This window comes from Triplophysa rosa, linkage group LG10 (genome assembly GCF_024868665.1).
Source record: "Triplophysa rosa linkage group LG10, Trosa_1v2, whole genome shotgun sequence".
Lineage (NCBI taxonomy): Eukaryota > Metazoa > Chordata > Actinopteri > Cypriniformes > Nemacheilidae > Triplophysa > Triplophysa rosa.
In genome coordinates this window covers 19763889-19778896 of record NC_079899.1, presented here as the reverse complement: position 1 = coordinate 19778896, position 15008 = coordinate 19763889, and the positions used below count along the sequence as shown (strand labels likewise).

At 39.1% G+C, this 15008-nt stretch overlaps 1 protein-coding gene across 1 annotated transcript in view; it reads right to left on the bottom strand.

Annotated features, from left to right (window-relative positions):
• Positions 1-870: 870 nt before the first annotated feature.
• The window catches only part of ryr2b (ryanodine receptor 2b (cardiac)), a 49597-nt gene continuing 35459 nt past the window's right edge, over positions 871-15008 (bottom strand). Inside the window, 31 exon segments of the mRNA XM_057343751.1 lie at positions 871-1865; positions 2083-2134; positions 2765-2865; positions 3132-3196; positions 3523-3679; positions 3821-3955; positions 4179-4325; positions 4436-4496; positions 4633-4760; positions 5397-5439; positions 5584-5714; positions 6519-6713; positions 6774-6869; positions 6984-7119; positions 7529-7596; positions 7900-8616; positions 8747-9276; positions 9408-9489; positions 9586-9690; positions 10252-10380; positions 10612-10700; positions 10898-10980; positions 11079-11174; positions 11438-11514; positions 11632-11711; positions 11938-12037; positions 12258-12308; positions 12388-12439; positions 14189-14298; positions 14397-14514; positions 14729-14841. Of these exon segments, the coding sequence (XP_057199734.1) occupies positions 1770-1865; positions 2083-2134; positions 2765-2865; positions 3132-3196; positions 3523-3679; positions 3821-3955; positions 4179-4325; positions 4436-4496; positions 4633-4760; positions 5397-5439; positions 5584-5714; positions 6519-6713; positions 6774-6869; positions 6984-7119; positions 7529-7596; positions 7900-8616; positions 8747-9276; positions 9408-9489; positions 9586-9690; positions 10252-10380; positions 10612-10700; positions 10898-10980; positions 11079-11174; positions 11438-11514; positions 11632-11711; positions 11938-12037; positions 12258-12308; positions 12388-12439; positions 14189-14298; positions 14397-14514; positions 14729-14841 (4143 nt within the window). The 3' untranslated portion in view covers positions 871-1769.

Below are 15008 nucleotides of genomic sequence, written 5' to 3'. Positions count from 1 at the left end.
AAACTGATGTGTAAAAACCCCAAAAACCTGAACAGCTAGAGTTTTCTATCTCTGTCTGCTATCAGCTTTCGACCTCCTGATCTGCCGAGACCTAACAATCTTCAAGAAGCAGCAGAAGACACGTGTGTTTAGCGAGTACTTCATTAATCCATAACCGCAGGAACCGTCGCGAATACATTTTCTGTATATTTGTTCTTCTCTGGTTTACCTTTTCTGTACTGATAATATTGCAGGATTGTGTACTGTAAGATGAATTGTATTCGAGATTTATTTAATTTAGGCCATCTGGATAAAAGCTTCAGCAACGTGATTAAATGTATAGTGCTTCATGGGAAAATGCACACAAATCACCTAACCATCTCCAGAGAGAGATCTCAGACAGGCAGGCTTGTGAATTTCTTATTTTTGTCCATTTTCTAGTCTTTGTTTTGAAAGAAACAGATCTGTTGTTGCGATCTCCCTCTTTTGTCACTCTCAGGGGGTGTTACAGATAATGATGATCAGTTCTGTCTTTTGTCTATGTTGGTAATAAGGCTGACAGCAGCAGGAGCGCAAAACACTCTGGTGAAAAGGGAGGTAAATGCTTTAACAGCACCTCTGGAATGGTTGATGGTCATGCCCTGTGGTGCCGAGAACTCCACCAGCCACGTGTGATGCAGACTGCCATTTAATTTCACGCTCGGGATCTGAGAGCTATCTCTCACATGATGGAGAGAGAGAGAGAGAAGGTGAAAAAGATGAGAAGCCGAGAGGGTGGAGGGGTGGTAGAGGATACGAAGGCAGAACGGGGGATGACGCAGCATTGAAAGAAGAAAAAGGTTTATGAAAAGTGTTGGAGCGAAGACCGGAAAATCTGTCTTAAGGAAAAACAACAGTTGGAGAATTACAGTAAGCATACAGTAGGGGCAAACAGTGGATGGTTTTTATTCCAGCAGATCAGTTTATCACAGGAATGATTGAAATTCAGAGTAGACACGGTTGGAAGTGCAGGCACAGATGACTGAAATGAGATTTACCTCAGACACAAAAAGACTCCAGAAGAGCTACAGTAAGCCCGGCAGAATAACAGTTTGGAACAGTTTGCTGTATGCTGGTATTATGCGGGATGGTGTGGCATTATGGGTGAAGCTCAGGGATGATAATTTGAAGGTTGCTTGGTGAGGCACTTTATTGGCGGTGCTTGCTAAGTACCAAAGTATGACCAAATAAAACATCCTAGTACCACACTGCATTTTTCCCTTTAAAAGGGAAAAAAAATCTATTTATAATTTTAAAGAGATACCTCACCCCCAAAATAAAAAAATGTCATCATTTATTCACCCTCGTTTCTTTAAACCTGCATATGACTCTTTCTTCCGTGGAAAAAAAAAGATATTTTGAGAAATGTCTCTGTGGTTTTGTGCACATACAAGGGAAGTCAATGAGGCCCAGTGTTGTTTGGTTAACAAGATTCTTCAAAGTACCTTCTTTTGTGTTCTGCAGAAGAAAAAAGTCATACAGGTTTGAAATGAAGTTTTATTTTGGGGTGAACTATCACTTTATTCTTCCTGCGATGATATTGGTTAACTGTAAATATCATTTTTGCTTTTACATAATTTTAAGGTTTCTAATTCTAAAACACACCTCACATCAACATCAAATCCATGCCTTAAATTCAACAATAAGCAACACTTAACAATAAATAAGTAGTGTGGAATAAATAAAAAACACCAAACCAATAATCAAAACAGGAGAGGCAAGAGGTCTGAAAAACGTTTCCTTCAAATACTTCAACTGAGTTGATCTCCATACTGTTTCCGGAAACAGTCTCCAACAGGAAAGAATTCCCAGCAGCGTTCCTGGAACATCTTCCAAACATACGACTCCTGTTGAGTGTAATGGAGTTTAAATTAAAAAGAGAAACTAAAAAGTTTTTGTGTATGTGTGTGTACACAAAAATGTATAGCCTTGTGTAATTTTCATCCAAAAGATCATTTTTCAGTGGTTGCACATATTACTTCAGGGCAGGCACACAATACTTTCACTCTCATGAAATATTTATTTATCTTTCTTTAATACAATTCATGACATTTGATGTTGTACCTGTCCGGTATGTTCTGTAACATCCTTATTGATGAGGTACATCAGAAAGAACCTGAAGCGCAAACAAAACAAAACAAAACCTCATTTAACTTCAAATAAAACGTCCACCCATTTTTGCCTAGTTATACTTCTAGATAGTTATAAATCATTGACAAGAAGTTAAATTTGCATTTATTACAATTTACTTAAAATAAAAGACTAAAATACTTATATTTAAAGCCTTAAAGGTCCAGTGTATGAAATTTAGCAGCATCTAGCGGTGAGGTTGTGAATTGCAACCAACGGCTCACTCCACCCCTCCCTTTCGAAGCACTATGGTGGCTGACACAGAACTAAGATGACGTCACATTTTTCGCTTCTTTACTGAACGAGATAACGTATTTACAAAACCCGCTCAGTAGAGCAGTTTGTCCGTGTAGGGCTACTGTAGAAACCACATGGCGAATTCCATACAAGGGGACCCGAAGTGTATGAAGATAGAAATAGTTAATTCTAAGATAATAAAAACATAACGCTTCATTATGTAAGGTCTTTATACACCTCTGAAGACATAGTTTCTGTAAATTCTGTAAATAGATCCTCCAAAAAATTACACACTGGAGCTTTAACTCAAAAAAGTCAGTAATAAAAGACAGAGCACTGATCTTTGACGAAATGTTTTCAGTGGCCCAGCAGTACTCACAGGTAGTTGGCCAGGTTGTGCTCCTGAAGCGTGTGCGACTCAAACCCATGAGGCACCGTGTCAAAGTACTCGCTACCAATGCCACAAATAAAACACTTAGTCTGAACAAGAAAAAAACGAGACTTAATGGCACGCCACATTCACTGTTTAATAATAAATGATCAATTAACCGGCTAGTGTGAAAACCTGTTGACAGAGATTAATAACATATTTACAAACAGAAAAATGAAATATTAACACAGAGAAGCAGCGCAGCTTCAAATCATAATTAGGAAAATGTTTATTTTTCTCAAAATTAATTGGAATACAAGACGACAGGCATCATAAATCTGAATGGATTCAACTTCCATTTCGTTTTTAGATTTACCTCCATGTCCTCTTTAACCTGTTCCTGTTGGTCTCTCAACTCCCCAAACGAATCAATGATCAGACCTGAAAGAAATGATTTGGTTTCAAAAGACATCACAACGGAGCAAGTCACAAAGCACAGTGACACTTTGAACGGTGGGTATTTTTTCGCTCCACACATTACACATTTCGCTATCATCACAAGGTTCTCAGATCTCGTCCCATAAATCCCTTCTCAGCGTGGGGATGAATCTGTCTAGTGCCGCGCAGCACGAGTCCGGCGTTAGAGGACATACTATATAACTAAAACAAAACTCATTTACTCATCATCCTTATTGAAACGCTATGCACATGTCATTCGTTTCAGTTTCTAGTTCTGAAGCCGTATGTCAGCAGAAAAGTTCTCTTACCCTGAATGATGGCGAGAAGAATAACAATGACGAAGAAGAAGAACGTGATGTCGAAGATGATGCGATAGTGCTCGAACTCATCGCCAGCTGGATCTTCGATTTCATCTCCGATCCCTCCTCCGGCTCTCACGCCAACGTACATGTGGAACATGTAACACTGTGTAGACGAATAGAGTTTCAATAAACACATTTAATATAAATAGTTTGAGAGACTTTTGTAGCATCTCCCTCTCTGAAGAGACTGTTTCTTTGTATCTAAATGGCATTTGTTTTAAAGGCTAAGATAAAAGACACTCACTGTGAGCATAGCATCACATTTCATGTCCCTTGATTCTCCTTCTTCACTTTTGTTGTAAAACTTGCGAAAGAAGTTAAAGGCGACCACCGTGTAGAGATAAACAACAACAGCCAGGAGTCCCACTGTCAGAACCAGCTGAAACACACAGACGATAAATAAGAGTATAAATGTCATGGCATTAGATAACACAAAAAAACAAAACAACAGAAAAGAAAAACAGCTCAAACAAAACTTTCAAGCTAATTTATAAACAAGTTTGTGTTAAATGACCAAACAAAAGATTTATTTGGTCAGTCTTAGATATGTCCATAGTTTAATACTGTGTTAGTGTCTATACAGGACATTTCAAACATAATACCTGCTTGCCGTTATGCGTAACAGATGACAATATTGTTCGCAGTGTTTTAAAACCCATGGCGATGTCCAAGAGATGGGCAGCGAAGAAAAATTTGTTATAATGGCCCAGAACAGACACAAAAACGTACCAGGTCAGGTAAAGGAAAGACTGAGAGAGACAAAGAGAAACAAGCACAAAGACACAATCTAATGTGAGATTTATCCTTTTGATCGCTGTTTAAAGATATTTCCTGGGTGTGACATGTTCGGGTTTCTTACATTGTCTGTGAAAACCACTCCCAGCTTCCATATTTGGTACTTCATATCAATGGTGTTTAATCTGAAATCACGAAAATGATTTTTGCTTGTCATATTAACAACTGCTGCCATCATCTGGCACCCGGCGATATCATTTTTGAATTCAATTGTCTCATTGTGGTTCAATAAAAGCAGGTTTGATTTCATCCATAACTCACAAGGAACCCTTTGGTACAGGTTTCTTCCTCTCCTGAGTGTCAGAGCTGAAATCCAGAGCAGCTTTATCCAAACCCAGCAGTTCTCGAACCCGCGCCGAACCGTACATCTCTTTGTATTTTGCCATCACCTGCAGCATTAAAAGTCATCACAGAACACATAGAGTTCAAACCACGCGATTTACTGTCACTAACCGTAAAAACATCCAGGGAAAGATAAATACTACTCATGTTAACCCTGAAGTATTAAAGTTTGGCTCGTAACTCATCTCACACCATTTGTGCTACGGGCATGATATGATACATCAAATCTTATTGTGCGGGGTCTGCTTGTACTTCTCCAAGCCATTAGATTGATGATTTTAACCTGACAGATGATAAAACGGGTGAAGAAAAACATAGACTTGCTTTGAAGGATTTACTTGAGCCGTATCATGGGATCAGAATATTAAAGAGACTCGCGGTTGACTCTTTCGACTTGGGCCTGTAAGCAAAAACCTAGCAACCAAACTCCAACCATTTGCATGAACTACTCCTTTTTTCAGAAATTTCCAAATTCAAGTCAACTTTAAAAATAAGATTAAGACTAAGACTAGGCATTCCAGAACAAGAATAATTTATTTAATAGGATACTTCATCCAAAAATGAAAATTCAGTCACATTTTTGGGTGAAGTAAATGTATTTGATTGTAATTTTATGCAGATGTTACTGTTGTCATATATCATTCCAAAATCTTGTGAGAATAAATTTAATATGTTAACCTTACCTTTCTTTTCACAAATTTATCCCAGTAATTACTCGGGTACGATCTGAAAAACAGCGAACAAGAGGTAAACCATTTTTACTGCCTAGCAGTGAAAGAGCCACATTAAATATTAAACTGATTTAGGACGACAGCCATATTGCTTATGAATGTTTAAGTCAGCTTTTGGAAACAGTTTCGGGTCTCTTACGGCGTGTTGATGACCACCCTGTCCCACTGGCCTTTAATGTCATCTTCTGAAGGTTGCTCTGTGATGTAGAGCCCATCGAACTCCAGTTTACGAGCCAGTTCCTTCTCCCGCTTAAAAATAACTAAAGGAACCTGTCAGAGATCAGAGCATTTCAAACAAGGACAGGCATGTACCGTGGGGTCCAAAATATACATTTTTTGGATAGGATAGCCTACAGATGTAGTACTATGTGTATGGACAGAAAATATCTGTATCAATAACAGCAAGATTAAGGAATTCTTGAAGTCAATTTTCAGCTTTTCAATCAAAATGTTACATACACTCATAAAAATAAGGGTGCTTCACAATGCCATAGAAGAACCTTTTTTTGTCCAAATGGATCCATAAAGAACCGCCACATTTGTGGCGAAAAAAGGTTCTTCGGATTATAAAAAGGTAAGAAAGAGATGGTTCTTTAAAAAACTTTGGACTGAATGGTTCTTTGTGGAACCAAAAATGGCTTCTGTGCATCGCTGTGAAGAACCTTTTAAAAAGTAGTTCACCCACAAATTCTGTCATCGTTTGACCCTCACCCTCAGATTGTTCCAAACCTGCAAAAATGTCTTTGTTCTGCTAAACACAAAGGAAGATATTTGGAAGAATGTCAGTAAAAAAACAGATCTCATCCCCCATTGACTCCCATAGTATTTATTTTCCCTACTACGGCAGTAAATGGGGGGATGAGATTTGTTTGGTTGCTGACATTCTTCAAAATATCTTCCTTTGTGTTTGGAACAATCTGAGGGTGAGTAAATGATGACAGAATTTTCATTTTTGGGTGAACTATCCCTTTTAGCACCTTTATTTTTAAGAGTGTAGGCTGATGTTAAAATTAGGCTAAACTGGGCTTGCAAAGGCATGTACAACTGATGTATGTGTTATATTGTGTGTGTGACCTTCAGACAGTAGTAGCCGGTAATACAGCAGAGCGAGATGAGCGTGTGCAGAAAAGCCAGACTGTGAAGAATCATTTTCATGTAGCCGCTGTTCTCCTCCAGCTCGTAATACACTTCCTGTGAATCCTTGCTGTTGGAATCACACAGAGTGATCTCCACATCATCATCATCGTCGCCATCAACGGTCGATGAAACCTAAAAATACAAGAATCATTGAGGCATTTTGGTCCCACTTCTGTGCGAGCAACACAAAACAAAGCTCACCTTGTAGAACAGCAGAATAAAATTGATGGCAAAAGCAAAGCACAGGGCCAACAATCTCATGTTGTAGAAATTTCTTGCAAAGCAATTCTGAAGAGAAAATGAAGACGTAATACAGGTCATCAGATGAAATATAGGGCCCATACGGTTAACCATCTGTTAGAAAGCTTGTAAAACAACAGAGAACGAGAGAAAGCAACATACCAGCAGTTTGGTCTTCTGAGAGCAGACTGTTTTCCAAATGAAAGATTTTTGGACTTCGGTTTCCTCAGGTTTAGAATAGCCGAGCTTTCTAACTCTCCCTTTAGTCTTCATTTCTATCTTCTCGCCTTCTTTTCCACTGGGAAATGTAAATGCAATGTCTTTATTTAGTTTATACAGCGTTATATAACTCGCAATTGTTTTAGCCAAACAAGCTGTCCAATACGTTTCCACCTAATGTTGTGCAAATATCACAGCTAATAGAAACGAAGCATTGTGGATTTGCATATTGTTACCGAGGGACTAATTCTCGGCATTCGAAGATATTTTAATTTCACACTCAAATTGTTTAGGTCTGGACAGCTTAAATACCCGAGTGAAGTGTGGAGAATATTAAAACATTTCTTCATAGTTTTCCAGAGCTGCCCGCAGGGTACAGTAATGATACACTTGAAAGCTGAAAAGCACTGGTATTCCCTGTTAAAGCAGCGGTATTTTCTCTCATTTAAATGGGTGAGTTTGATCTTCTCACGGTCTGGAGCACTTACATAGTTCTCTCATCCTCTGAAGCCTTTTCTTCTTGCACCTGTCGAAAATCCTCCTCAATGATTTCCACCTTTAGTAATAACAACAAAGCAGAAATAAATGTACGCAGAACACAATTGTCCACTTGTTGAAAGTGGATGTAGATGAACACACACGTTTTGAAGGTGGATATAAAGTTTGACTGAATCCATGACTTCGATTTCGAACAGAAATGTTTCAAAGTAGACACAAATGCCCATACTTGCTTTCACTTATTAGAAATGTCGACTTTATGTACACAAATGTCCAAAAATGAACAAGACTAGTTACTAAACCATGAAAAAGTACATAATGCATATTTTTTGTTCACAATTATATGCTTTGAACTGTTGACCTGAAATTGAGACATGTGTAGAAGTTCATCCAGGCCGGCTTGATGGTCACCACTAAACAACGTATATGTCCCTCCCTCCTTCTTCAGACACAAACCGAAAATATCCATGAGGAGCTGAGGGTCCCTTGACACCGCAGACAGATCCAGACTCATGCCTCAAAGATTACCCTGAGATGAAACCGCACACGTGTAACTGTGATTTCCTCTGACGACGACTTCTCCATCCCCAGTGACCTCAACCATGGTAGGATCCCGAAGGTCACCCAAAATGTCAGCTAGTTTCATCTCTTTCGCCGCGTCAATGATCCATCCGCTCAAGAAGATATGATAGAGCAGATAGAGGAAAAACCAAACCACACCCAAAACACCATTTGTGATTAGCAGAAGAACGGTTTGGAAGATGGAGAAGATTGCTGAGAAGACACTCTTGATGGATATTTCCTTTATGTGCTTACGGATGTTACGTACAGAGAGAAGATTCATCACAGGGAGACAATGTGAATCTTGGGGCATACTGTCTTCTGAAATGCTTTCAGCCTTTTCTTTCTCTTCATCTTTTGATTTCGGTTCCTCTCCACACTCTGAAGCAGAGATCTGCGCAGCCAGCTGCATTTCAAAGATGGTATCTTCACAGAAGTTGACAAATAGTTCCATCTTTTCCTTCCCTCCTCCCTTATTTACGACATCAAAGATGAACTGCCGTTTGCTCTCTTTCACCTAAATGAACATATAAATACTTTGAGCTCACTCAGTTCAGCGATAACACAACAAACACTTCCACAGAGAATCATGTAAGATAAACAATAGTGGACCACCAAAAGTGCACTAGTAAATAATCTTTTATTACCTGTGGTTTCTCCCACTGTGTGCGGCTGGATTCGCTGATCTCAAAGTACACCCTCTCGATCCGTTTCCCGCTGCCCAGGATTTCGATTCTGCCCAGGTGAGATTGGAAATACTTAAGCACGCTGTCCGCCAGCTCCAGAAAATTTAGCAAGCGGGCATCATTGGGCATATGCTCGGACAGATTGGTCAGAAGAACGACCACGTTGAAGCCGATATCTTTGGCAGGTTCATGAAAACGCGTCACAAACTCCTGGTAATCCAAAAACTCGCTTTCTCCCGTCTCTGCGCAGGACAGCAGAAACCCCATCTCTGACTGGGAATAACGCTTGAAGCTTTCCATGGCTCGCTGGAAGTCCTTTCTGGAAATGAGTCCTTTACCATCCGGGTCATATTCTTTGAAAGCATCAGAAGACGTGAGGTCTTTGAGTTTGAGGAACATATCAAAGAACTTGAGGATCATCTCGACATTGCTGGATGATTCCACCAGCATGTCCACCATCTGTTTGCCAATGGTCCCATTTACCACATTTCCTAGAAACGCAAAGCAACATTTATACATTTAAAACGAAGGACTCTTAATTTACTCATAGGCATCCACATTTGTCACAAGCAAAACAGGATGTGCATGAAGAATAAGAAATCATCTTTGAAATTCATTCTACCTTCAAGCATGGAAAGCAGCATCACCACCATGTCTTTTTGTAAGTCCATCAAAGCCTTCAGCAGCTCTATCTGACTGGAATCCTGCATACAAAGATTTTTTTAAATGTCTCTTAATTGAGCTTTTGTATTTGTACTCTGCAATGAATGAATAAGGTTCATAGTAATTTGTCCACAAACCTGAGAAAGCTTCATCTGCAGGTGAGCAAACACATGGAGGAAGCCCACTACAGCATCCCACAGACGACTGTGGGCCAGACTCTGCTGGTTACCAGTACATGGTCCCTAAACAACACATCAAATCAGGGATTTTGGTTGCAGCTAAATTATATTACAGAACCATTTTTTTTATAAAGGGTTTATTGTACGCACACGCCTGGCCCAAAGTTACCTTCCGGTCTATGTTTGTTGATCGTCTGGCTAGTGGCTAATAATATAACTACTTATATTATATTTAATTTATATTAATAGTCATTTATTTAAATATTTTATTATATATTAATTGTGTTGAATTTTATTGTATATTGATTTTATTAAACAAACAGTTTGTTGAATGGATCTTAGTAATGGTTCTTCTACTGGTAAATATTTCACCTCGGAAAACAGCCAACTGGCTTTATTTGGATGACTTTATTAATGTATGTGTACATAAAGGAAGGGCGTTGAGTAAATTTTGGGAGAATTTTATATTTCGTGCACTATTCCTTTTAATGTGAGGTAAAAATATGCATCTGGTTCTGCGTACAGATTGCAAAACAATGCTCAGAATTTAGACCAAGCTGTTTTTTTACACATCCCTGCTGACGCATTTATATACAATATGTGTTTTTGTTCATGTGCACTTACCTGAATGTATTCAGTGAGTGTGTTGAACACCTGCTTGGCCACGCTGATGGCTTTGGAGAAGTTATGCTGACCACGTTCATCAATCACATCCTTCCCTGAATAATACCAGTAGAAATCGCTGATGGACTCCTGCAGATATGAACCCATCCATCATTCTCAGTATCACACACAGAAATGGAGATGGCCTGTCAGCAGTGAATGGTTAATGGAAACATTATTCAGCTACAAACTGTCTAGCTGTTTCGAGTTTACAGCAGCAAAAATGCATTTGTCACCCCATTTTCAACCACATTACAGACAGTCAAAATGAAACGGTTAAGAGACTAGTGTTTAGAGTTGTGTTGAAGCTGTTTGTCTCGCCTGGACGCGGAGTAAGTAATCCACAGTAGAGATGATGATGTTGACTGTTGTGTTGTTTCCAGTTTGAGTCCTCAGGTAATTCTGAAAGTCTAGGGAAATAAAACATCTTTGTTTTCTGTAGCACAAGTGTATTTGGTTTCTCTTTAAAGGATAGAAAAACAAACAAACAAAACGTAAATACACTTTTGTAGCCAGCCTGCTGTGACTATCCACATTTATCAAAAATAACATGCAGAATAAAAATAGCTGCAGCAATGACAGATATTCAATCTACATCCATACAAACCTGTGTTGTGGCCCTCACAAAGAAGCTGAAGGAATCGGAAAAGGTCGCATGTCAGCTGTTCATCTGCCATTACCCCATCACCTGAGAGAGGAGAGAGAGAGAGAGAGAGAGAGAGAGAGAGAGAGAGAAAGATTCAGCAGACGGTCAATAAAAATAAAAATATACCCCTTCATAAAGTACTCTGTCATATGTCAGTGATTTACCTGAATTGTCTTCAGCGCCCACTCCTAAACTCTCGGCTTTGATCTGCCTCTCAAACGCATTCAAATCCAGCACACTGTGACATAAACATGACATCACCAACATCAAAAACAGAGCCCTCTTCTATACAAACTAACACAGACACTCAGCAGACACTTCCACTATAGCAAACGAACAGATTGATGGGGAAAAAAGTGATGTAAAACTATGGTCCTTTCTGCCGATTAGACCGAGAAACTTTGAAATTCAACACGGAGTTAGGGTGACAGGCGATAAATGAGCACTTCGCCGTTTTAAGGAGCTTTCAGTTTCAGAATGCATTAGCAAATAAAAGCAAACCTGCAAGACTGCATCAGGCCGACCAGACTATGAAAGAAAGCCACATCTCGCTTCTGCCTCAGGTAAACCAGCATCTTCTGGAAGTTCAAAGGTGATGGGAAGGATTCAACAACAGAGCACCAAGAAGTTGCTTATAATCCAAACCAATGTCAAAACCTTTTGTATCATATTGGTGAGCCCATTTTCAAACCCACTTGCTGGACCAAAGTATTTCCTCCATTTAATAATGCGATGCCAAGCTTCAAAGTGGCTGCCACCATGGGTCCCATTTCACCTAGTTCATAAAACACAGAATAACATTTGAGCATAGAAAACAAGTCAGAAAACTCCACTGACTAAACAAAACTGAGTCGACTAAAGATATTAAAATAGTAATAGTTTTGAGTTTGACTTTGCACTGTTTATCAATTTGCATCTCTTAATCTGAAGAAATTTGGGTCTAGAATGCAGACAGTTCATGTAAATCAACCCCAATTCCACCCATGAGTTCAGACTGATACCTCTGCTGGCGCTGAGGTTCTGTAAGACCATCTCGGCAGCTCCGCGTTCATGTAGTCGGGCCTGCTGAAACAGCAGCCTCTGCTTCTCAATCTCTTTTTCCTGCAAAATCAATTAGTGAATCAATTCACAAAGAAATAAACCACACCAACTGTTCCTAGGCCCATTTTTCTGTAGTCAATCACGCATTATGTAATTAATGCGGCGGACGTGTAACACGCCAGCATCTTCTGCTTCTCCAAGTCTGTCTCTTTCTTCTAAAATAAATTGATACCAAATCAGACAAACTGTCCCAGAACCCTTTCGGTTTCCCTTTGCTGACCTCAAATGTTTTCAGCTCATCTTCATACTGGTCTTCCTCGCTGTGGCAACTCTGTAAGGACGTTACAGGTCAGCTAGGTTTTTGTGAATCTTGCAGTGGAAATGTGATAAGACCCAACAGCAGCTCTTACCCTGGCCATGATGTTGCCATAGCATATGTACAGACCATCCTCTTCTAGTTTACTAAAAAAAAGAAAGTAAACATTGGCCGTTAGGAGTGTGACATTAATGTTGTGTTAAAACGACACATATAAGGGCTTTTCACACTGCACTTAACCCCGGGTTATCTTCATTCTAAACCCTAAACACTTGTAATTTTGAAGCGGGGTTATCCCCAGGGTTAACACCGCTTTTGCAGGGTTAACCCCGCATTGTGCAGTGTGCAGTGTGAAACGAAGCGGGGGTAGAATGATACGACCAGACGCTTAGCAACGGACACCCAATCAAAAACTGTAAACAATCCTTTGAGTATTTTACTTATTTGAGTAAGTAACATCTTAGGAGGCTTTAACACAGCCAATAAGGATTTGCGAGGCATCATTTTTGCAATGTGTATAACACAATGCAAACGTATAACACAATGCAATGTAAGTCCCTTTGGAAAAAAGGGCCAAATCTGCCAAATGCATAAATGTAAATGTATGGTGATGTACAGTGTCAAACATCAGGATATGAATACCCAGGGTTACCTCTTAACCCCTGGTAAATTATAAGAAGTGTGAAACGTGAAACAGATAACCTGGGGTTTAGAATAACCCGGGATTAACCATTTCAAGTGTGAAAAGCCTTAAATGGATAGTTCACCCAAAAATATTTACTCTCCCTGTTGCATTTCAAACTTGACATGACTTTTTTTCTTATGCAGAAAATAAAAGAATCTTTCTTTTATTGAAAATTCATAAAAGAATTTTGAAAAACATTGATAACCAAACAACACCGTCCCCCATTGACTTCCATTGTATGTACACAAAACCAATGAGACATTTCTCAAAATATCTTCTTCTGTGTTCTGCATAAGAAAGAAAATCATACACGTTTGGAAAGGTATGGGTGCACAGTAAAATCGCCAGTGTAAAAAAGGTCAAATTAACACTCACAGTGTATACGTATATAATCCACACTCTCAAAGTGTGGATTATATAAACACTGTGAGAGTTAATTTGACCCTTTTTAACACTGGCGATTTTGCTGTGTGTGAACAAATGATCACAGATTTTTTTGATGAACTATCACTTTAGGAGCCTTTAGCACTTTAGTTACAGTACATAGGCTACTCCAAAGTTGCCCAATTTTTTTTTTTGGCAGACGCTTTCATCCAAAGCGACTTGCATTGCATTGCATTGTACTATACATTTTTGTTTCTGACTATGTGAAATCACCTAGGATCGAACCCATGACATTGGCATTGCTAGCGCCATGCTCTAACCACTGAGCCACAGGAAAGCTTAACTTGTAGTTTGCACGTGATTCATTGTCCAAAAAAAACACAAAATAAACAATATTTAAGTTGAATTTCACTGATAGCATTGTTTTAAAAAACTTTGATATCGCAATACTGCCCTACAAAGGCAAAGAGCAGTAACTACACATTTACTCAAAATTGAGTTAAGGCTTGAAATGGGCTTTGTGACACCTGCTTTGTCTTGTGACAAAATCTGACATCATCACAGTCTTACCGGCTTCAAGGGTACAACACATAACCTCCAATTCTAGTGAAGATTTTAAAGTCATTACAGGAAAACTTTTTTGGAATACTGGTGTTCCTTTATTTATTTGACTAGCTTAACTAGAAAAATCATTCTGGTTGACCATTCTGGAGAAGCACAGTAATTTGCGCTGGTTTAAGTCAGTCTTTTCAGTGGGGAGGATCTACACACACAACCACACAAACACATAAAACCATCAAACACAGACTCACACATACACACAAACCTCCTCTCAGTCAATGCACTTCGTCTGAAGAGATTTATAAGATGACAAAGCGGATCAATCATTTTGCTTTGCTTCGTTCCCTCTTTTACAATCTCTACACGAGCTGCTTTCTGATGGGTAAAAAAGCATTTTATTTAACACAGAATCCATCCCAAAATAGTTCAAGGTATAAAATTCACATGAAAAATGACAAATGATAGTCAAGCACGATCGGGCAAAACAGCCTCACAGCTAAATCTTCAATCAGTCTATCCTCAGGTGAGCCACATGTGTTCTGTAGCCAGACTCGCTCGTATCCCTGAAGGAAGAGGTTTCCCGCTTTGTGCCTGCAGAAGAAGACAAATATCACATTAAGTCAAGTCATTAACATTAGATTCAATCTATTGAAACATAACAATGACAAAATGTCCTCTTTAACCGAGTGCTCATTCAACAACAGCCCTTCAGATGTTATCACTCAGAAAATTAATAATGCAATTTGAACAGCAAATGGACTTGTCATAATTCATAATGCTTGTCATTATGTCTTTCACTAAATACCTGGGCAGATTGTACAAAGGAGCCATTCTCAAGCACGCCACTACAGCCCGCTTCCTCTGTTTGGAAAGCATCTTATGCCAAACAGCCCTCTTCATCTTCTGAGGGTGTTCCACCTGATCACAATCAAACAATTGATGATTACTATAAAAATAGTTTGGTAAAATCTGACCCTGGACAACAAAACCAGTCAGATGTGTCAATTTTTCAAAATGCTGGATAAATAAGCTTTCCATTGATGTATTGTTTGTTAGGATAAGGCAATATGTGGCCAAGATACAAC